General features: G+C 40.7%; 1 protein-coding gene across 1 annotated transcript in view; it reads left to right on the top strand.

Moving 5' to 3' along the window:
* The window catches only part of PDE6C (phosphodiesterase 6C), a 40,970-nt gene that overhangs the window by 6,813 nt on the left and 10,477 nt on the right, over positions 1 to 23,680 (top strand). The window contains exons 4-15 of the mRNA XM_070753976.1: positions 1,645 to 1,719; positions 1,812 to 1,876; positions 1,974 to 2,040; positions 5,665 to 5,712; positions 5,892 to 6,041; positions 7,849 to 7,992; positions 8,087 to 8,155; positions 17,784 to 17,930; positions 19,040 to 19,147; positions 19,569 to 19,678; positions 22,691 to 22,778; positions 23,353 to 23,453. Coding sequence (XP_070610077.1) covers positions 1,645 to 1,719; positions 1,812 to 1,876; positions 1,974 to 2,040; positions 5,665 to 5,712; positions 5,892 to 6,041; positions 7,849 to 7,992; positions 8,087 to 8,155; positions 17,784 to 17,930; positions 19,040 to 19,147; positions 19,569 to 19,678; positions 22,691 to 22,778; positions 23,353 to 23,453 — 1,172 coding nt within the window. The remainder of the gene's footprint in view (positions 1 to 1,644; positions 1,720 to 1,811; positions 1,877 to 1,973; positions 2,041 to 5,664; positions 5,713 to 5,891; positions 6,042 to 7,848; positions 7,993 to 8,086; positions 8,156 to 17,783; positions 17,931 to 19,039; positions 19,148 to 19,568; positions 19,679 to 22,690; positions 22,779 to 23,352; positions 23,454 to 23,680) is intronic.

Raw genomic sequence — 23,680 nt, 5'->3', positions numbered from 1 at the left:
TACTCTGGTAACGGAACATCTGCAAGAAAACCACCAAACTCAGAGAGCAAAGAGGATCCCGCTGTTTTAACCATGTTAAGTGTTGTCCTACCTGGTCCAAATGTTCTAATAAGGGGCTCAAAAATAGACTACAGAGTGAAGGAAGTCCTGCTCTATTTTTACATGAATAGGGTAGACAGCACACAGGAGACAGGGTTTCCGTTTCATAATAGCCACAGAGGTTATTCTCAGTCATTCGACTGGTTTCCAGCCAAGAAACCAAATCCATGAGTACTGGCACTATTTTTATTGTAAGGTTACAATCATACAGTGGTGAAATCCATTTTTCTGGTTCTGTGGGCGTGGCTTGGTGTGCATGGTGTGGATTGGTGGGCGTGGCTTGGTGGGTATAGCAGGGAAAGGATACCGCAAAATCCCTATTCCCTCCCCACTCCTGGCAGAAGGATATTGCAAAATCTCCATTCCCACCACTGCACTCTGGGGACAGCCAGAAGTGGTATTTGTCGGTTCTTCAAACTACTCCAAATTTCTGCCACCGATTCTCCAGAAACTGTCAGAACGTGCTGGATTTCACCCCTGCAGTCACATAAACTTGCATATCTGGAAGCATTTCCCCTCTTTCCTGTCTTTATTTCTGGCTAAATAGGGAGGGTCTCTTTTTAGATTATTTCTGCACCTTCATTCCTACTACAGGTTGTAATTTCTCTCATCCAACCAATGTCCTGGCTGAAGCTCTTTTCCCTGTCTCCCAGGGTTACTCTTGCCCAGAGGTGGGCTGCTAAGGTGGAATGGTGATGTGTGCTCGCCTCCGTGGCTCTGAGGGCTAGCGGAGTCCAGCGCAATTATGCTACTGCACCTGGGTGATTTCACTACCTGCCCAGGTGCCGTGGCATAGTTCCACCTTAGCAGCCCACCTCTGCTCTTGCTACCCATCGCATCTGTCTTGTCCTTCCCTGTGGATGCTGCTGTGTACTGAGCTTACAATATACCTGATTGAGTTTTCTAGAAATTAGATAACCTATTGGAAACAGATTTTCTCTTACCCAATGGCCGAGGATGAGAATTGAAGTCCAAAATATTATATATGGAGGACATCAGGTTTTTAGAAGCTTCTTTTATTCAGGAACCCCTTCAATAATATGTCATTATTTCTAGGAATTTTATTTTATTTATTTATTTTGTTTTAACATTTTTTCAATCCATGTCTGTACTCTAGCCCAAAATATTTTTGGCTCTGCACATGTCCACCACATATGGTAAAAAGATCCTGGTATTTGTTGACCTTTCCAACATTTTATGCTCTTGTCCTTGAACATTTTAGCAGTTCTTTCTGGTGACATGTGCCATCTGTAAAACAGATGGCACATATTATATTAGTTCTCTTTATAAGCTGTTGACATAGTCAATTTATAATTCCTTTCCCAAAGTTGTTTCCATTTTTCTAGTTCTATTGAGTGCCAAAAATATTGTGCCCATTTAACCATAGTATCTTTTACTTGTTCAAATTCTAACTCCACACGCAACAAATAGCTATATTGTTTTTTATTCAAATTTTCATCTACACTTAACAATATTTCATCTAGTTCAGTCTTTTTCAACATAATGTTCTCCAACTTATTATCTTTTTCATATATTCATTTCTAGGAATTTTATGATGAATGGCCAATTAAATTGGGAGAAGCAGAGCCTTACAAAGGACCAAAGACCCCTGATGGTCGGGTGAGTAGACTATATTACATCTGTCTACACTACAATTGGTACAATGTTGATACATTTAAGATTCTCATATTGCTTTTCCCCCTTGTGTTTAGGAAGTTAACTTCTATAAGCTTATTGATTATATTCTACATGGAGAAGAACAAATCCAAGTAATTCCGTAAGTGCTTCTTATTAAATGCTCAAATAGTAAATAGCTGTAGAATTTCATGGTATAATATGAAATGATGGTTTTTCATCTCATTCTCTGTCTTAAGGTCACCTCCTGCAGATCATTGGTGTCTTGTCAGTGGCTTACCAACTTACGTTGCTGTAAATGGATTTGTAAGTTCCAAATGTTGCTTCCTTACTATTCCTTCTGGGGCTATGTATTTTTTGTGTGTAAATCTACATGTTCACATTTGAATTATTGTATTTTTCGGACCAAAAGATGCACCTTTTCCTGCCCCCGCCACCCCTCCATAAAAGAGGCTTAAAATTTGGGTGAGTCTTATACTCCAAATGTAATTTTTACTAAGGTTTTTTTAAAGCCCTAATGAGGTGTTAACATGATCCTTCGTACTTTGCTAGCTTTTCTTTGCCTTCTTTTTTCAGTGCTGCTTCCCCTGATAATCAGCTGAGCCTTTTTTCAGCCCTAACAGTGAAGCAATCTTCTGTGCTTTCCTAGCAAGCAATCTCCTGCCTTTTATCAGATGTAATGAAGTGCTAACAAGTGATGTGAACTTCTGTGCTTTGCTAGCAAAGCAATCCTCCCTTTGCCTGATTTTCTCATTGTCTCTCTCTGAAGAGAGAGAAAGAAATGAAGTGTTTTAGAAACTGTTTTTTATCCCCAACCAGGGGATAAAAAGCAAGCATGTGGGCTCCAAACCAGCAAACTAATGTGCTGAAGCTGACCAGACTAAAGACTAGCCAGATGAATACCTGGTAGGCAGATTATTTTTTTCCTATTTTTCTCCCCCAAAACTAAGGTGCGTCTTATGCTGCAAAAAATATGGTAATCATTTTAATTTCAGAATCTTGTATATGGAGAGAAACAACATTGTGATACAATTACTTGTGATTCTCTTTTACTTCATGTGTACTGTTTGATTGTGATCAAATTAACTGTCTTCTGTGACACAAAAATATACCATTTGTCTATTTAGCTTAATGTTCTCCATACTGGATGACAGGAGCTCAGAATTCTAGAGCAGGGCCTCTCTCAGCTCTATTCATGAAAAATTGTGGATTATGCCTAGAGCTCATAGTTCCCTCTAAGCTGAGCAGTGAGCAATCACTCACTTAAAAATCATCATCAACTCAGAGTTTTCCAAACCTGCCCAGAAGCCGAGAGGGAAAGAGTGAGAGGGAAGGAGAGAGAGAGGAAGAGAGGAAGAGAGAGAAACAGATAGAAAAAAGAGAGGAAGGAAAAGAGAAAGAAAAAGAATGGGAGTAAGGAAGAGAGAAAGAAAATCAAAATCTAGTTTGAAACTAGCTCAACTATTTAAGTGGCATTTTGATATTGATAGAGTTGCCCTATTATGAGCTCACCATTATAGACACACAGTACAGTATTTTATTTTGAAATTCTCTGAGGCAAAACAGGGTGGGTTTTTCACTTATTTGTTTGTTTGTTTATTTATTTATTTACTTATTTATTTATTTGTTTATTTATTATTTCTGTGCTGCCCAGCCCCGAAGGGACTGCCGCTCAGACACTATACTTTTCCGCCCACCCCCCCAAAAAATTAGAGGGAACACTGCTGTTAGCTAGCAAAGTCCTACTATCTTACTGCAGTCTTCCTGCTCTAACTTCTGGATCATGGTTTCCCAAACAATGAAGTTTATCTCCCTTGAGGAGGTGCAGACCAAGTCCAGGGAAGGTTGTAGTTGTACACTCTTACAATAAATCTAACTTTCCCCCAAATTTCATTGTATGGCTTCATTCTTCATCTATATTGATTTTGCCGCTTAGATTTTAGAAGATGGTTTATATTGAGATCACACTATGGGAAGTGGATGGCAAAACGTTTATCTTTTCCAGTTAATGTATTTTGTGAGTAGTTGGCAATCATCTTCATCAGATACAGGTAGTCCTCTACTTACAATCAAAATTGAACCTGGAATTATAATGGTAAGCAGTGAAGGGCTACCAAACTTTTTACTACCACACTGGGGGCGTGGCTTATGCAAGACACTTCATTTTCTTTCAACATCTTTCAGTGCAAATTGGGTGCTCTGGGGTGGAGCTCCATTTTTGCTACCCCACTGCGACCCCCTCCCCCCGGTCCAGGCAGCAGCCCACCCCTGTTCATTGCGTGGCTCACAAAGTGATTGTGCCCAATTGTATAACCTTTAGTTAGTTGTAAGTAAGCAAATACTGGAGTCATTAAGAAAATCTTATTTATTTATTATTTTATTTGTTTGTTTTGTCAAGTACGTATTGGTGGTGTACAAAGATATAATAATATATATATACATGATACTAGTAAAAGAGAAACATTAGGACAGGGGACGGAAGGCACTCTGGTGCACTTATGCACGCCCCTTACTGCCCTCTTAGGAATCAGGAGAGGTCAACAGTGGATAGTCTAAGAGTAAAGCTTTGGGGGTTAGGCGATGGTACTACAGAGTCTGGTAGTGAGTTCCATGCATCAACTACTCGGTTACTAAAGTCGTATTTCCTGCAGTCAAGTTTAGAGCAGTTTACTTTAAGTTTGTATCTGTTTTGTGCTTGTGTGTTGTTGTGGTTGAAGCTGAAGTAGTCGTTGACAGGAAGGATGTTGTAGCAGATGATTTATGGGCTATGCTTAGGTTGTGTTTAGGGCAACGCAGTTCTAAGCTTTCTAAACCTAGCATTGTAAATCTAGTTGCGTAGGGTATTCTGTTGCCAGTGGAGGAGTGAAGGGCTCTTCTGCTAAAGTATCTCTGGACATTTTCTAGTGTGTTTATGTCCGAAATGTGGTGTGGGTTGCAAACAGATGAGCTGTATTCAAGGACTGGTCTGGCAAAAGTTTTGTATGCTCTGGTTAGTAGTGTCTGTGGCGGCTATTCTTTGACCAGAAACCAAAAATAAAGACCACTTTCCAGCAAAAAAAAACCCAATCCTAAATCATGGTCTCATGTCTGTGGGATACTGTAAATGTAGGCCAGTTGCCCATCACCCGAAGTGCGATCATATGACTGTGGGAGAGTGGCCGTTAGAAAGGATCCCTCAGGGGGAAAGCCACATCAAGGCATGGAGTGTGGAACTGTGAAACCATGTTTTAAGTTTATTTTGGGGCGTCCATTGAACTTTGAATGGTTGCTAAGCAACTACTTGTAAATTGAGAGCTATCTATATTGCTTTTTAGACAGACCATATTGGCAGTAACGTTTTAGTTCAAAATCCCTGAAGGACACCAAGGCACTGAAAGCATATTTAGGCAAAAAAAGTAGGCTTGACCATTATTGTACGCTATTCTTTTTCAAGCCCAGGTAGTCCTTGACTTACAACAGTTCCCTTAGTGACTGTTTGAAGTTACAACGGCAATGAAAAAAGTGACTTATGGCCATAATTTAACAATGGCAGTGATTCACTTAACAAAGGTGGCAAGAAAAGTCATAAACTGGGGCAAAACTCACTTAACAAATGTCTCACTTAGCAACAGAAATTTTGGGCTCAAGTATGGTCGTAGGTTGAGGACCATCTTTTTCATTATCCACTTTTAGGCAAACCTGAAAATGGCAATTCCAAATATTTTTTTCCCTCAATTTGGAAAGCAGAGTCTCAGTTACTGAATTTTATAGGGAAATTGTGCTCATTAGTTTCCTTTTAGCATTCCATTCAGTTCTCATAACTTCTTCTAACTTTTATCATATCACAAACTAATTAATAAATACCTGTTAAGAATGGTAAGATGGAAAAAGAGAAATGAATGTCATTTATAGGTAGGAATTAGGAACTAATATTATATATTTTCTCCCTAGATTTGTAATATGATGAATCCAGCAGCAGATGAATATTTCACCTTTCAGGTAATAGCAATTTTTAACTGCATCATTTTACTAAGCAAGCAAATAGAGAAAAACATTAATTTTTATTTTATATAGTTTGACCCTCCTCCTCCTCAATCCTATGTACAGTACATGCACTGTGCATTGCACACTATGCTGGTCTCCATAAATTACTTTTCAAGCCTTTTCCTTTTGTTTAGAAAGAACCTTTGGATGACTCAGGCTGGACTGTCAAAAATGTCTTATCTTTACCTATTGTAAACAAAAAAGAAGAGATTGTAGGCGTAGCTACCTTTTACAACAGGAAAGATGGCAGACCCTTTGATGAATATGATGAACAGATAACTGAAGTAAGTTCAAAGTTGGCAGGTTTTATCAGCTTACAGCCTGGCACTAGGGAAAGAAAATTCTCATAGAAACTAATAAGTATGTATACTTGCTAATGTTTTTATCTGATTGTTTCTGCTGCAGTCCTTTAAATAGAATTTAGAATCAGTGACTCACCTTGCAATCAAGGAGTTAAATATCTTGAGTGTGTCCTCAGGTACAATTCACTGTTGTAAACAATGATAATAATAATGACAGAATACAGTAGCTGTTATAGTGGTAAAAGTAAAGGTAGCATGAAAGTTAGGGTACCATTTATCTGTCAAACCTGCCTCAGATTGAACCTGTCATTAAGGATAATCCTTAACTCCATTTATTGAGAAAGATAGTTTACTAGAAAGCGTCTTAGCCAATCAGAGGCATTTAACAAAATTCAACTATTTACATTGCTTCTATACATACTCAACAAAGTGAATTATAGGCAGAACTGAAAATCATGCACAAAAATCCCCAAGTCTAACTTTTTCTGCCCGCACTTGCCTCCTACCACTGGGCCACCACGTCCAATCAAGTCCAAACAAGATGTTTTTAGAACTGTCATATCATTGGGCATAACTTTGATATGCAGCTGGTTTCCATTCCCAGCCATGTGAAGTTTTGTTTCCCCACTCCCATCCAGCCCCCTTAAACTTCATGGAGGCTGATACTGAATGGTTGTGAAACACAAGTGTGAAGTGGTCGCTGACACCATCCATCATTAAGAGAATCATTGGAAGTCCACTATATGGTCAAGAACCCTTCATTCTACCCATGGAATGGACTAGCTTGTTGGAAGCCATATAGTAGTAGAAAGTTTTACTTGTTTCCTTTGAGTTGCATTGGTTGAACTGTCAAGATGACAGTAGCAACTGGCAATCAAGGGCCACCCCTTTTCTTTGTGTAAACATTAGAGATACACAAAAAGGGTTCAGGCATTGATAATTACAACTGCCGTTTGGGGGGGGTTTGGCCACCTTCTCTCCCAGACATTATTAACGTTTATGTTAATATCTAAATGGCTTTGAGGCATGGCACTTCCTACATATTTTTCCCATCCTCTACTTATTTATACATCTTCCTGAAGATAGGTAGATAACTATAAAGTCTGGCACTTTCTCTGTGGCTCCACTCACTGTGTATGCGATCCCAACAAATATTTGAAATGTGGTTTTAATGTAATCACATAAATCTTTATTGCATAATTGTTGCAGGCCATCATTCAACCACCCAAAATGGTACAGCTTGTCCCTTTTCTCCCAATCTTTCTGTAGTTTCTTCCTCTTAGCCTGCTCCATTAGGATCCCTACTTTTCAAGTCCTAAAACAGATGAGAAGGGGATCCATTCTCCTAATGGTGTTACTTACATAGCATGTCTACGAAACTGAATAGAAGCCATAAGGTATACATAACATGCCATAATCAGACAAGGATTCTTGTACAGAGATGTTGACTTCCTCTCCAGCACACATACATGCAGAGAGATGTTCATTGTACATGTGAAAACTTACATATGATAAAACCTGAAGGATATGAGGTGTAAAGGTTTCTTGATGTGTAACATACAATATGAAGCCTAAATTGGGGCTATGGATTTGATTAAGAGTCTTTTATTTCTTCTTCATATGGGGATGTTGCTAAAAATTATCAACTATATCTTTCAACATCATTGGATATGTTTTTAAGAAATCCTAAAGAAAAGCATAAAAGTATTATTGGATATGTGCCTTTCCAAAATCTGAAATACATTGGGCACTGAAAACCCTAAACAGTTCTACCTCTTTGTCAATTCAGATGCTTACACAATTCCTTGGGTGGTCTGTTTTAAATCCCGACACATATGAGAAACTGAATAAGATGGAAAATCGAAAAGATATTGCTCAGGAAATGCTCATGTATCAGACAAAAGCGACAAATTCAGAAGTTAAAAGTATATTGGTGAGTGTTCCTTGCACAGCCTGGGTGGAAGTGTGAACCTTATTGTTGGACGAACCAAACTTAATTGTTTATTTCATTTGCTCCTTACTTTAAGAAATACGAAGAAAAATTGAATAAAGAAAATGTTGAAGACTGTGATGACAAAGAGCTTATTAAAATTCTGGTAAGTAACTAAATGTTTTCTTAAATGTCGACTTTAAGCCTATAAACTTTAAGCCTATACAATCATAGTCCCATACTGTAGAAATATTCTTGGTGATTTGTTTATTTACCAGCTAGTGGTCTTTAAACTTTATTTGTTAACTTGTGCCTGTTGGTTTTACTTGAGGAATACCTATTTGTCTGAAAGAGAATTTTACACGCCAATGACTATGAATTAGGATGTAACAGATATACCGGCATATAACAGATTATAGGAAAATATAGTCAGAACTCCTACATTTTAGATAGTTGAGTAGATTAATCAAGTTTAATTTCTTCTACCTGTCTTAACTAGAACTACCAAAAAACTAGCTGCATTTCTGTATTCTCACATCTCAAATAGGATGGTGCACTTTTAACCATTGATTTATAATAATAACTTTAAAAATGATAGGATGACCACTTGCTTTCCTGAATCCTATTTTACCCTTTGCTCTGCAAGAAATATTTGAGATTGATTACAAATTATAAATAAATATGTAAACTGAAAAGTCCAGAGACAAGGCTAGGTAAAGACGGTTCCTTTATTTCAGCTCTTAAAGGTAAGTGACAATCAGCGGAATACTGTCTGCTCAACCTGGGGAGAAACCGCTCTTTTTATACATTTGCGGCTCCCGCCAAAAGAGAGCAGCCCGCGTCTGAGCCAATCAGACGCGACTTCCTGTTTCCCGCTCAGACAGCGTTTCCACACGGAACCAACTATTTACAAGGATACAACACCCCTCCCTCCTTAGTAAGAATACATCACTCAAGAAAGCCACGTGACGAAATCCTCCAATCTGCTTGGTCTTCGCGAGGCTCGCTCCGACCTGCGCAGTTCATTTGAGTCCTCGCTTCCAACGGTGAAGGTCGGTTCGCCTGCACTTCCCCAGTGCGGCTGGGGCCTGGTTTGGGCTCCGGCCCGCTGAGTCGATCGGGCAGGCACAACACCGACCTCTGAGGATGAAGATGGCTCGGCGTCGCTGGAGGATCCTTCCTGACTCGATAAGTCCATTTGAATGTCCATTAAAGCGGGTTGCGCGTTACAGTCTATTAGAGTGGGAGAGTCTGTTTTAGCGGTTTGCTCAGGGGAGGTTTCAATGCGCTTTTGTACATGGTCAATGTGCCGCTTCCACATTCGACCATCATCCAATTTTACAATATATGTTTTAGGAGCAGTTTGTTGTACAATTGTTCCCTTCATCCAATTCAAACCCCCATCAAAATTCTTTGCAAAAACACTTTGACCCAAATACATTTGTCTTTCAGGGTTCACATACATAGGGTTATGAGTACAAAACCTTGGGTGTAACCTATCCAGTGGGGATCTCAGTTTCCTTCCCATTAGTATTTCAGCAGGGCTTACATGTGTGTGGGAATTTGGTGTAATATGTTGTGTTAACAAGAATTGGTCCAGATGCTGTTGTACATCTCCAGGGCCTGACCTGCGCAATGCCTCTTTTGCAACCCGAACGTATCGTTCTACCAAACCATTAGCCCAGGGCGAGTAAGGCGAGATGAGGGCATGTCTGACCCCCAAGTTATCTAAAAATAATTCAAATTGCCTGGCTGTCAATTGGGGGCCATTGTCTGACACTAAGATGTCAGGACAGCCATGGGTGGCAAACAAATGGCGCAGAACCTTAATGGTGGCACTCGTAGTTATATTATTCATTGCAATGATTTCCACCCACTTGGAAAATGCATCTACCACTATTAAGAAATATTGTGACCCCACTGGCCCTGCAAAGTCAATATGGACCCTGGACCAAGGCCCTGCAGGTTGTTCCCATTCTGCTGGAGTTGTTTTGGGGGGGTTAGGCCGCGACTCTTGGCATGGATCACACTTGGCTACCCACTTTTCAATATCAGTATCCAGACCTGGCCACCATAAGTGCCCCCTAGCTAGGCCCTTCATCCTGACAATCCCAGGATGGCCCACATGTAACATTGTGAGTACTTTGGTCTTTAGACTTTCAGGAATGATTACTCTATCACCCCACAACAGGCAACCTTTAACATATGACAATTCCAGTCTTTTGGTTTTAAAATCACATAAATCAGATTCTACAGAGTCATTCTGCCACCCCTTAAGTACACAGTTTACCACCTTTTTTAGAATTGGGTCTTGCTGCGTGTGCGCAGCCACCTCCCTTGCAGTAGTTAGTGGGTTATCTTCGAGCTCTATCATTAAAACGTCAGCAGATGGGGCAGGGTCCTCTACTAACTCTGCCATTGGGCACCTACTGAGACCATCTGCATGATTGATGGTTTTACCCCCTTTGTGAATGAGCTCGTACTGGTATCCTGAGAGGAACAAGGCCCACCTGATTAATCTTGGAGACATAAATGGGGGAGTTGGTTTGTTGGGGGATAAGAGGCCTAGTAAAGGCTTGTGGTTGGTACCCAATTCAAAACTCCTGCCAAAAAGATAATTATGAAACTTCTTCACCCCAGCCACTAACGCTAGAGCCTCCTTATCTAGTTGGCTGTAATTTCTCTCCGTATTGGTCATTGTCCTTGAAAAGAAAGCAATTGGGGCCTCTGTATTATTTGGCAACACATGTGCCAAGACCCCTCCTACGCCATATGGGGACGCATCACACGTAAGCCTGACGGGTAGTAACGTGCAATACTGGACTACTACACTTGCGGAAGTTAACAACTGTTTTATTTGTAAAAAGGCTTTGTGTTCAGTTCTCCCCCATGTCCAAAGGGTTCCTTTCAGAAGTAGCCGGTGTAGAGGCTCTGCTGCTGTTGCCTTCTGTTTTAAAAAGACAGAGTAAAAGTTTAGAAGGCCTAAGAATGCCTGCAATTCTGTTCTATTCTGTGGCTCTGGGGCTTCCCTGATGGCTTTTAACTTTTCAGTAGTGGGGTGTATGCCTTCCCCATCTATTCTATATCCTAAGAATTCTACACTGTTGGTTCCCCACACACATTTGTCAGGTTTGATCCTTAACCCTTTATCTTGTAGTCTATGTAATACTTCTCTTATTCTTTCGTTGAGTTGAGATTGGTTTTCTCCTGAAATTAAAATGTCATCAAAATAGGGAATGGTCCCTTTAATTCCTGACAATAAACGTTCCATTATGCTTTGAAAAATCCCGGGAGCTATGCTTACCCCAAATTGTAATCTGGTACATTTAAATGCACCCCTGTGGGTGACAATTGTCTGTGCAAGTGCTGTTGGTTCATCGACAGGGAGCTGCTGGTAAGCTTGGGCTAAATCGATTTTTGCGAACACTTTGCCTTCCCCCAGGGAGTGAAGGAGCTGTTGTACCACTGGAATGGGGTAAGGGTGATGTTGGAGGGCTTTGTTGAGCGTAGACTTATAGTCAGCGCAAACCCTCAAAGAGCCATCCGGTTTAAGAGGCGTAACTATGGGTGTTTCCCATGGCCCCTGCTCTACAGGAACTAAAATGCCCTGGCTTATGAGCTTATCTAGCTGTAGGTCAAGCTTGGGAAGGAGCGGGAGGGGTACCCTGCGAGGTTTGAGCCGGACAGGAGGGACCTTGGGGTCAATAGAAAAGGAGATAGGGGGCCCTTTATACGATCCCAAGGTGGGGCTAAACACTTCTGGGAATTCCTGTAAGAAGTTAGGCATGCTATCAGAGTTAACAGTACAGATACCAGAAATTTCAATTCCCAATGGTTCCATCCAAGCCAAACCCAGGAGAGAGTGTCTAGCCCCTGTAACAACAATCATAGGAAGGGTACATTTAACAGTCTTAAACATAATAGGTACATTCACTTGGCCTAGAACAGGTATTATTCCCCCTTGAAAATCTCTAATTACCAATGAGGTTTGTAAAAAGTCAGACTTTGAGAGGCTAGGCATGTACATTATAAGCTTTTCCCATGGCATAATGGTGTATTTAGACCCCGTATCAAGTTCCATAGAGCATGGCTTGTTGTTTAGGAGCAGTGAGATTATAATCTTGCCCCCATTTTTTGTTGCCGTGCTATTCACGTAAAATTGATTGTTACCTCTTGAGTAGTCGCAGTTAGCGGTTGAGTAGTTCTTGCGGCCAGAAAACCGGGGAAACCGGTTTTCGCGCGGTTGAGGTGTTTGATTCTGGAAACGAGGAGGACGAGGAGTGGAGAAAGATTCCTCAGGCAAAGGTGCTCTGCAGGCTTCGGCGATATGGCCGCGTCGGTTGCAGCGGCGGCAAATGGCGTCCCGGAAGGGGCAGCGTTGGCGCGGATGGTTTCCTTGGCAGCCGGCGCAGGGGGCGACGGGGTCAGGGTATCTAGGTTGTCTCGGTTGGTCCTGTTGCAGCAGGAAACAGCTGTCCTCGTTGAGGGCTGGTGGGCTGAGGTCGTCTAGGGCCTCAGCACGGGAAAACGTGGAGTCGATCTTGGCGATGACTTCTCGCTTGTCGTGCTCCTTCAGCTCTTTGGCAGCAGCGTCGGCGACCTCTGCAGTTTGTGCCAGCTTGATTACTGCCTGGAGAGACGGCTCGTCTTTGGTGAGGAGTTTGTTCCGCACCATGGCATTTCTCATGCCGAAAATTAAGGCATCAGTGAGGCGAGCTTCCGGGCTATCAAACTTGCATTTTGAAAGCACCGTTCGAAGACGCGTCGCGAACTGATTAATGGATTCGGATTCGAGCTGGGCCATTCTTGAAAACTGGTGCCGGAAAACGACGGCTGGTTTCGTAGGCTTGAAATGGCTCGCGAGCTTGGTTTGCAGGACGTCCCAAGCGACGGATTTGGCTGGGAGCGGATCAGTGAGAGTCTGGGCGAGATCGAATATTTCTGGGCCGCAGTAGTTCAGGAAGATTGCCCGCTTTCGTTCGGCGTCGGCGTCCCTTATTCCCGCAGCTTCGAGGAAGATCTCGAACTTGGCTATGTAGGCGTCCCAGGAAGATTTCTCCGGATCGAAGAACTCAGGAGCCCGGCCGATTTGAAGGTTGTTCATCTTGCACGCGTGGTTCTTCCGTCCGTCGTCGCCAGTGAAAAGTCCAGAGACAAGGCTAGGTAAAGACGGTTCCTTTATTTCAGCTCTTAAAGGTAAGTGACAATCAGCGGAATACCGTCTGCTCAACCTGGGGAGAAACCGCTCTTTTTATACATTTGCGGCTCCCGCGAAAAGAGAGCAGCCCGCGTCTGAGCCAATCAGACGCGACTTCCTGTTTCCCGCTCAGACAGCGTTTCCACACGGAACCAACTATTTACAAGGATACAACATAAACAAACAAACAAATAAATGGGTAACCACATAGAACACCAAGATGCCATTTGTACCAACTGTACTAATCCTAGTTCTGCCTTGATAAACAATGAGCCAACAAACATCATTAGGACTTTCTGTCCCCAAGGATTCTTCAGTTTGGATTGCTAAAATTTAAATTTAATGCATTGGATCATTTGCCCCTCTGACCAATAAATGTGATGCATGGTGTGATTGGATTGTCTGACTGGGTATTATATAGGGTTTTTACTTGTACTTTTTTAATATATTAGATTTGTCCTGTATGTTTTGTTTTTATACTTATTCTGTGAGCCACTCCGAATTTTCGGAGAAGGGTGGCATGCAAATCTAATAAATTGAATTGAACTGAATTTTTAGAAAATCTTTCTTTCACGTGTTTAAAAGGCAGGATATGAATCACAGTAAGAAACCTATATGGAATGGACACAAATGCTTTCATAGAGATATCTATGGTACCGTGCCACCAATAAAGGCTTTAATCTCTATGAAAGTTTGGAATATGGGCTCTCTAATGGAATAAAGCAGGTGTCATTTTATGACTGCTATTTTTTTGAGGGGAACTGATTCTTGGCCTGGAGGTAGTGTCAGAATAAGTTTCAGGAACAGCAAAACAAAATAAGAACTTGGCTTGCTTACCTCCATACAATTCTGTTTTCCATCAGCGGATATAGTGGGAATATTAAAGCAGCAGTTGAATTTTTAACAGCTTAGTTGAAGAGGAATAAATTGAGAATCATTCCAACTCTGGCAGAATAGAATTGCCTGGTAGTCTGAATGGGTCATCTTTATTCTGATTTGGATTGATTTACAAGGATAAGGCTGCTCCTTAAAACATTGTAGCATGGAATAGATTAGCTGTATTCGCCAGCTATAATTCTTTTAGGGTAGAAATAGTTGGCTTCACTAATCTGTGTTAGAGTAACTTCCAACTGCATGTAAGTTTACCACTCTCTCATGTATTGTGGGATGGGAGGTATTATGTGCCTATAGTTCAAACCTGCAGTGATTCCCAAATCCCAATCCATTGCCAGGCCCCCTGTTAAGTACTCTTAATTTTTAAAGCTTGAATTCAGAATAGGTAGGTAAGCCGATATTTACACAAACACCATTCAAATATACACTGCTCAAAAAAATAAGGGGAACAATAAAAGAACACATCCTAGATCTGAATGAATGAAATAGTCTCATGGAATACTTTGTTCTGTACAAAGTTGAATGTGCTGACAACATGTGAAATTGATTGTCAATCAGTGTTGCTTCCTAAGTGGACAGTTTGATTTCACAGAAGTTTGATTTACTTGGAGTTATATTGTGTTCTTTGAGTGATCCCTTTATTTTTTTGAGCAGTGTATATTCATAGCTTCTAATCTGCTTTTTGTCCACCTGGTTTCTTTGCCACCTAATCTCTATAAAGTTAGCCCTCAATTTATGACCGGTTGTTTAGCGATTTTTCAAAATTATGATAGACACCCACCCCCAAAAAAGGTATTTAAGACCTGGATTCAAAGTTCTGGCCATTCTTCCACCCCCACATTCATGTAGTCACATTTTGGAGACATTCTTATGATCATTTACAGTGTTGTGTAGGCATATGACTGCAATTTTCAATGTTTCTGTAAGAAACTGATATTTATTTCTGGTTTCCAGCTGAAAACATCTCATTGTGGATGATGATCACCACAATAGCTTAATGGTTACCTCATTCATTTAACATTCACCATGCTCTCTTAACAATTACAACCAAAAAATGTTGTCATATCCGGTTGGTCACTTGGGTATCTTGACTTATGATTGTCATGGCACATGACAGAAATTCCAGGCTCCACTATAGTTGCAAGTTGAAGAATATCTTTATACAGAACTTTCATATTATGAGTGGGCTATCTCTATTGCTATATAATGTTCCATTCTATCCTGTTTCTTCTTGCCTAGTATCACATTACAGTATGTTTCCTCCCCTTTGGCTATAAACTATATGTAATTCACAAATGTACCATAAACAATAAGTAAGAAACATGTTCAGTTCCTAATGTTATCAATTACCTGTGATAGCTACCAAGGGATTCTTCTACTGCTATTATATAAATGGTTACTATTTCTGCTTTTACAAATAGACTTTATGACATGTGGGTGTTTGGTTCCCTCTGCCTCTTTTGTGATTGCATGATATTCAAAGCAATATTCTAGTCTAGCAATAGCAATATAGCACTTATACATTGCTTCATAGTGCTTTTGCAGCCCTTTCTAAGTGGTTTACAAAATCAGCATATTGCCCCCATGGTTTTTCAAAAATATTAATTAAAAAAATACTTTGCTGTTTTTTTCCCTATACCACGGTTTTTCCCGCCCGATGACATCATATGTCATCGCTAAACCTTTGTCCGCCTTTAATAAATATTTTTTAAAATAAACTTTAATAAATAAACATGGTGAGTAATAATCTAAATGGTTGCTAAGGGAATGGGAAATTGTAATTTAGGGGTTTAAAGTGTTAAGGGAAGGCTTGTGATACTGTCCATAGCCAAAAATAGTGTATTTACTTCCGCATCTCTACTTCGCGGAAATTCGACTTTCGCGAGTGGTCTTGGAACGCATCCCCCGCGAAAGTCAAGGGAGCACTGTATATATTTTTAAAGTATCCTGCTACACTGGTATTTTATTAAATAATATATTAGTACACCATTTGGTTCAGAATACTTTTTTCTTTGTTTTCTACCTCTAAAATCTTGGTGTGTCTTATGCTCTGAAAAATTAGTAAAACTGTCCTCCTTCAGAAATTGTGGGTTCTCTATCACTAGAGGGTTTCAAGAAGAGACTGGACAGCTGTTTGCCAGGAATAATATAGGATCTCCTACTTGAATAGGGATTAGAAGACCTTCAAAATCCCTTCCAACACAGTTATTCTGTAATTCCTAATTAGCAACATTTGACAGCTGGAGAGCATGACCTGGAAAGTGCCATTAATCCCCTGCGTGTCAGGCTTCTTAAAGCATCAGGCTGCTCATTGTAATAAGAAACGGGATTAGAGAGCCCTTTGCAAACTATACAGAATTTCTTCGGAGGATAAGCATAATTTCCCATATTGCTTCTTTTCCTGAAATTACAGACCTTACAACAGTGATAGCGAATCTTTTTTTCCTTGGGTGCCAAAAGAATGTGGGTGCATGCTATCATACTTGCCCAAGTGCCCACGCCCATAATTTAATGCATGGGGAGGGCAAAAACAGCTTCCCCTATCCCCCAGAGGTCCCTGGAGACAAGAAATGGCCTGTTTCCCAACTTCTGGTGGGCTTGTGTTTCATTCTCCCAGGTTCCAAAGGCTTCCTTAGAGCTGGGGCAAGGTAAAAATGCCCTCCCCCATCCTCCCGGAGGCTCTCTGGAAGCCAAAAATGCCCTTCCAGAACTTTTGTGCAAGCCAAAAATCAGCTGGCCGGCACACACATGCACATTGGAGCTGAGCTAGGGCAACAGGTCGCGTGCCAGCAGATATGGTTCTGTGTGCCACCTGTGACACCCATGCCATAGGTTCGCCATCAGGGCTAAAGGTTCTATCTGTCTGTCTGTCTGTCTGTCTGTCTGTCTGTCTGTCTGTCTGTCTGTCTATCTATCTATCTATCTATCTAACTAACTAACTATTTGATTTCTGTCCTGCCCTTCTAAGACGACTCAGGATGGCATACAACATAACAAATACAGTACAATACACATGTATAGAAATCTAATATGAAAAATTACTATGAAAAAAAATTTAAAAACATTTTTTTTAAACCCCATTCATCCCAACATAATCATCCACATTTGCCTAATCAATCACGATTTTGATCTCGATACTGACAGCCACCATGCCTGCCGGTAGAGATGGGTCTTCAAAGTTTTGCGAAAGACCAGGATGGAGGGGTGGTGTGTATCTCAATGCTACGTCCCAACTGGGCCTATTTGATAAGCCAGATTTTGTTCGAAGGAGCACTGATTTAGCTAACTTGTTGTAAAACATATATTCATCTTAGAGCAAATGATCTGGATATTTCAGACGATCATTTCTTTCAGTTATATCTCATAGAAACTACTAGGTAGCAATAAATGTCACTACCATAAAATATTTTCCTTGCAAAAATAATTCATTATTATTATTGTTGTTGTTGTTGTTGTTATTATTAAAATTTATGGCCTCCCTTCTCCTCGTAGACTCAGGGTGGCTTTAATTATCAAATAGGTTAGAGTTTTTTCAGACATGCCTCTTGAAACCTGAGAATTCTGCATAGGTGATCATTCCAAGTGGCTAGCAAGGAACCGTTGCCCCTAACAATAAATACTGGGAGAGGTAAATAAATAATAGATATTCACAATATCTTTTACTGTCCAACTGACGCTATCTTGTTTTTTTCTCCTTCAACAGGTAGAAGAATTGCCTGATCCACCCAGCGTTGAACTCTTTGAATTTCGCTTCAGCGACTTCCCCGTTACAAATCACGACTTAATCAAGTGTGGCATACAAATGTTCTTCCAGTTAAAAATTGTAGAGAAGTTCAAAGTGCCACCAGAGGTCGGGTTCATTTTGCCTTTTCCCCCCATAAAGATGGTTCAGGATGAAATCCATGACATATGACCTTTGCCCATGGATATTGATTTCACGATAGCACAATAAGCCTACCTGAGGGGAGAATGTACCAGAAAACGTATTCTAGATGTGACATAAAAGGGTCCCTGATATGACCCCCACTGGGTTTCAGAAGGAGTTTGGAGTTATACCTAAGGTTCTGACCAGGGGTGGGCTCTCCTTACCATCAGTGATGGGCTCCTACGGGTACGGTCAGGTACGCAGAACCGGTAGAAAAATTTTGATTTTTTTCCCCCTCCCCTTCTGGGCTCTGGGTATGTTTTTCCTATTGCAGTAAATGACACCATCAGGGCTCTTCCTACTGTTTGGAGACTCTGGCCTAATCCTAGAAAGTCTAAGGGTGCATGTGGGGTAAAGTGCCCCCAGGATCTGAGGGGCTTTCCATGTTTAATTTCGGATGGTGCAGCGTTCACCCAGACAGAATTAGTGTACAATTTTGGGACTTCTCTTGAGCTCTTGGCTCCTGTTTGGATGGCCAACTGGCAACACAATCAGGGGACACTTACACAAATCCATTTTCCTTCAATTACTGGATTGGGGTGTGGCCATGACTTTAGGAGAAAAAAGGAAGAGCTGCAAACTAGGTAACAGATAAGAGGCAGTTGCGCAAGCAGAATGAATGGGGTGCAGCAAACATCACAGACAGGATCTTCTTCCTAGGTTTTTTGGACTATGAATGTCAGGAGGGAGAGATCGTACTTTCAGACTTGCAAGATTCTGTTAGTGTAAGCTTAAAATAAAGTCAGAGTTCAGACTCCTGCAGATATGTTCTTGCCTGGACTATCTGGAAAGGCTGACTCAGTTTTGTGAATCTGAAAGTACAGCTCTCTCTCTCTTTTTCTTTTTTTCAAAAATGTTATTTATGATGTTCAATTACATAAAAGAAAAGAACATCTTATTAGTCTTTTACAGATCAAAGTATATCTCTCTCATTTGCCTCATCATTTCACTATGACCATTAAAGCTGTTTTCTTATACAATGTTCACAAGTACCATACCATGGTAAGAGAATGGAATGTCTCCCTTCTTCACAGGTACTCACAAGATGGATGTACACAATCAGAAAAGGATATCGTGACATCACTTATCACAACTGGCGGCATGGATTTAATGTCGGACAGACTATGTTTGCTCTTTTAATGGTATTGGTTCTTTCTTCGGATCTAAGCTTTCATTTCCTTTTCATTATGATGGATACATAGATAGATAGATGATAGATAGATAGATAGATAGATAGATAGATAGATAGATAGATAGATAGATAGATAGATAGATAGATTGATAGATAGACAGACAGACAGACAGACAGAGACAGAGATATATAAAGATACATGGTATGCATGGATAGATAGTTGGATAGATAGATGGATAGATGGATGGATGGATGGATGGATGGATATGATGATATGATATATAATATGATATGCTATATACTGTAGAAATATAGAGGTAGGTGTAAAGCTGATGTAAGTATATATATATACTGTACTACTATATAGGGATATAGATATAAATGTACATGTCAATATAAAGAAATGATTTTAAAAGTTTCTCTTTTTATAGACTGGTAAATTAAAGAAATATTACACTGACCTAGAAGCCTTTGCTATGGTAGCTGCAGCTTTCTGCCACGATATTGATCATCGAGGAACCAACAACTTATATCAAATGAAGTGAGTGATACATTTCTTTTCATCTTTGATTACTAAATAATGTGTTATTTCATGTCATTATAAAACATTTCATGCTTACACTTGCATTCTTGTGTATTATTGACTGGAAAGAGTATGCAATGCCCTGGGAAGGCCACAAGTCGGCCCAAACAATTCTGTCCCATTCAACCAAGCTCAATATATGGCATATTAAGTGTGGAAATTCATAGCTGTTGAATGTAGAGTTCTATTTAGCTACCGCAGTAATTGATAATCAGGGAGTCGAAAGCCTTACATGACTTTTTTCATTATTAAAGGAGCAATGGCGAGGAAACTTGTTTATCACCCACATTCTTGAAAATGGAATGTGAAAACCTGCTATATTTCACTCAAGGCTTAGTGCTTTTATTTGTGGTGTACTACAATGGTGGTGCCTGCTTTTAAATGTTGCCTTCAGATGTGGCTATAACATAGAAACAGCTTTGGCTACCCTCAATTAATAACGTTTACTGGGAGAGAGACACAATGAGTGCTGGACATTGGGTCAAGCCTAAATGCTGATCCTTTTTGATCTTTGAGACCCCCAAAAAGGGAATATTGTTGAACTGTCCAAGAGGTATGTGTGGGAATGTGTGGAACTGGAGGGTAGTTCCATCCTTAGCTGCAGAACTGTTGCCCCGAGATGTGGCAATAGATTTTTGCTTGGCCCATGTATGTGTGTATTCATGTGTGTGTAATTTTTATTTTAAAAAATAAAAAGAATAAAAACAATGCAAACTCTGAAAGAGAAAAATAACAAAAGCAAAATAAATAAATATTTTTTTAAAAAAGTGGAAAGAAACAAACCAGTTAGAAAGAAGAAGACTCTTCTCTTCTAAATAGCAGTCACATTTATATTTTACCTTATTTATCTAAGATTGTAATGCAATTTCCTACTTCCATAGGTTTTTTCTAAATATCAAATTCTTCACTCACAATCTGGTTTTATTTATATCTTAAGCTTCTCTGAGCTTCTCTGGAAATGAGAAAGGTATAAATCATAATCATGATGAAAGCAATAATAATTTTTAAGGGGACTTTTCATTTGCTGAATTAAAAATAACTGAAATGAAAAGTTACTCGGTATTTAGGTTGCTAATATAATCTGATACAGCAGTTACATCTCAGAGGTTTGCCAATGGCGGAGAACAGATGATGGTTGATCTAATAGTCACTGTTGGCCCATGAAAATGGTCTCTGGGGTCTCCAGCACTGATTGCTAAGATCTCATGAACTTTTAGCAATTGGACATATTGAGCTCAAAAGTTCTGGAGTCAGAGACTGACTAGCAGAAAGATTTGTTGTTGGGACTTTATTAGTAAAAAGAAAAGTTCTATATCAGAAGTGGAGAATTTATATGCAAGCAAGCATAATGTTAAATAAATACATAGATGCCATTGGAGAGATTAAATGACCTTTGCAAAATGGGCAAATTGTTTTGCCACATGAACACCATTGAAAGTCAAGGATCAAAATAGAAGTCATGATATCTGCTTTCAGCAAATCTGAAAGCACCTATTTTGTTCCTCCAAATCTAACAGATCATCATGCATTTTAAGACATAAAATAGACATGTTAAACAAGGCCTTAACGCAGTGGTTCCCAACCTTTTTTTGGCCATGCCCCACCTAAGCATCTCTAAAATCCTGATGCCCCCCCATGACATATAATTATTATTATTCAAAAAGTAACTCCTACTCATGTGGACCAAGCCTAAAAGGCCTTTAACTTGGTTTGAACAAGGTTCCAATTGCCCCCATTAAAAATCAAATTGCCCCCCTGTGGAGCGTGAGCCCCGTGTTGGGAACCACTGCCTTAACGTGTCTCTTTTGCCCCTGCTCTTCTCAAATAAGGAGAAATTCCAGGGCCATTCTGGGTATGCAAAATGAGTGGTGAGGCGGCCTAGAGGCAGGGATGGATTGCCATTACTGCCGCTATGAGTGCACTGTGCGTGCAGCTTCATTTGTCTTGCATGTGTACATGTCCCCAGTTTGTTTTCACTTCTGCGCATGCTCAGGAAGCAAAACCTCCCTGAAATCTTGCGAGGGAACATGCACGCGTGCGAGATTTCAGCGATTTTTTTGCTTCCCCAAATGCATGCAAGCAAAAAAATGCCAAAATCTCACACCCTCATCCCCATTGCAAGATTTTGCTTCTACACATGCGCACAAGGCAAAAATATATGAAAAAAATTGGGAAAAAGATGATGGTGCCCATAGGACCGCCAGCAGAGTGTTCCCACGCAATCTGGTGGCCACTACCGATGCGCAATCAGCTATTGCACCGGTAGCAACCCACTACTGCCTAGAGCAGTGAGGGCAAACCTTTTTTTTCCTCAGGTGCCAAAAGAGGGTGTGCATGCGCTATCGTGCATGAGTGAGAGCCCAACGCATAATTCAATGCCTGGGGTGGGTGAAAATAGGTCCCCCCCCCAAGGCCTTCTGCAGGCCAGAAACGGCCTATTTCCTAACTTCTGGTGGGCCCAGTAGGCTCCTGTTTCACCTTCCCCAGGTTCCAAAGGCTTGCCTGGCACCAGGGGAGGGTAAAAACACCCTCCCCAATCTCCCCCAGAGGTTCCCAGGACCCAAAACGCCCTCCCAGAACCTCTGTGTGAGGCAAAAATCAGCTGGCCAAGACACACAGGCATGTTGGAGCTGAGCGAGGGCAACGGCTCGTGTAACAGCAGATATGGCTCCACATGCCACCTGTGGCACCCGTGCCAGAGGTTCGCCATCACTGGCCTAGAGGTAGAGCTCTCGCCTCACAATCAGGAGGTTTATGAACTCAACCCTAGGTAGAGGCAGATCTTTCTCTCTCTGGGCACAATGAGAATGTACGTTCAGTTGCCAAGAAGAGGATGGTGATTCTGGGCCTGCAAAAATAATGTTGCCTCTATTCCACAGGTTGTTCACTACTGTTCTAAAATGTGCAAAGATTCGGGCAAACCCCTCTCCCAAAACCTGATATATTCTCAATCCTCTAATGTTTCACCAGGACAGCAGCTCCATTGGCAAGGCTCCATGGCTCTTCCATTTTGGAAAGGCACCATCTAGAGTACAGTAAAACCCTGCTACAAGATGAGGTCCGTGCTTATTTTCATTCATTTGGTATATAAAATATTTCGAGTAGCTATAGCCAAACAATAGCATTCCTACGTAGAGGCAGGGGTGGGTCCTTACTTACCTCGCTGCCAGTTCGCTTCCTCCCACGTTGTGTGGGCGCACCTCATGGGAGTGCGCATGTGCAGTGCTGAAAAATCCAGAAATAATAATTTTTAAAAGCCAAAAACAAGATGGCAACCGCACGCACAGTGCCAGTAACTCGGCTTCTGAGTATTCAATTCAATTCAATTTATTAGATTTGTATGCCGCCCCTCTCCGAAGACTCGGGGCGGCATACAAATCCTTCCAAGCATACAGTATGCTTGGAAGGAAAAAAAATCAAAATTGTTTTAATTTTTTTTTAATATGGTGGCGCCCATGGACTGGCACTGGCTGAACTGGGTCGGTGATGTCATCGTGATGTCGCCAGCAGGTCACTATCCCTTTGGGTGAAACGGTCCGAACTGGAAGGAACCCACCCTTGCAAGAGAGGAATGCTATTTTTCTACTTTGGAAGCAATACTGACTTGCACAAAAAAAATCTTTATTCTGCAGAGTTTAAACATCTTCCAAAACCTAAATAAACGCCAGCATGAAAATGTTATACATATATTTGAAATTTGCATCATAGCAACAGATTTGGCTCTGTATTTCAAGTAAGTCCCTTATTTCCTATTACCAAACCATGAAGTCTTCTTATGCACATTAACGTTACTGCATTTTGTCATACGGTACTTTAATTTTAAGAGCCCTTTTGTTTCGCCCTGTTGTGATTTTAATCATTGTCAAAGGCAAGTTAAATAGAACAGAATAGAATTCTTTATAGGCCAAGCGTGATTGAACACACAAGGAATTTTTCTTGGTGCATATGCTCTCAGTATAC

Source organism: Erythrolamprus reginae, chromosome 5, assembly GCF_031021105.1.
Source record: "Erythrolamprus reginae isolate rEryReg1 chromosome 5, rEryReg1.hap1, whole genome shotgun sequence".
In the NCBI taxonomy this organism is placed as follows: domain Eukaryota; kingdom Metazoa; phylum Chordata; class Lepidosauria; order Squamata; family Dipsadidae; genus Erythrolamprus; species Erythrolamprus reginae.
This window is presented reverse-complemented; position numbering and strand designations above follow the sequence as displayed.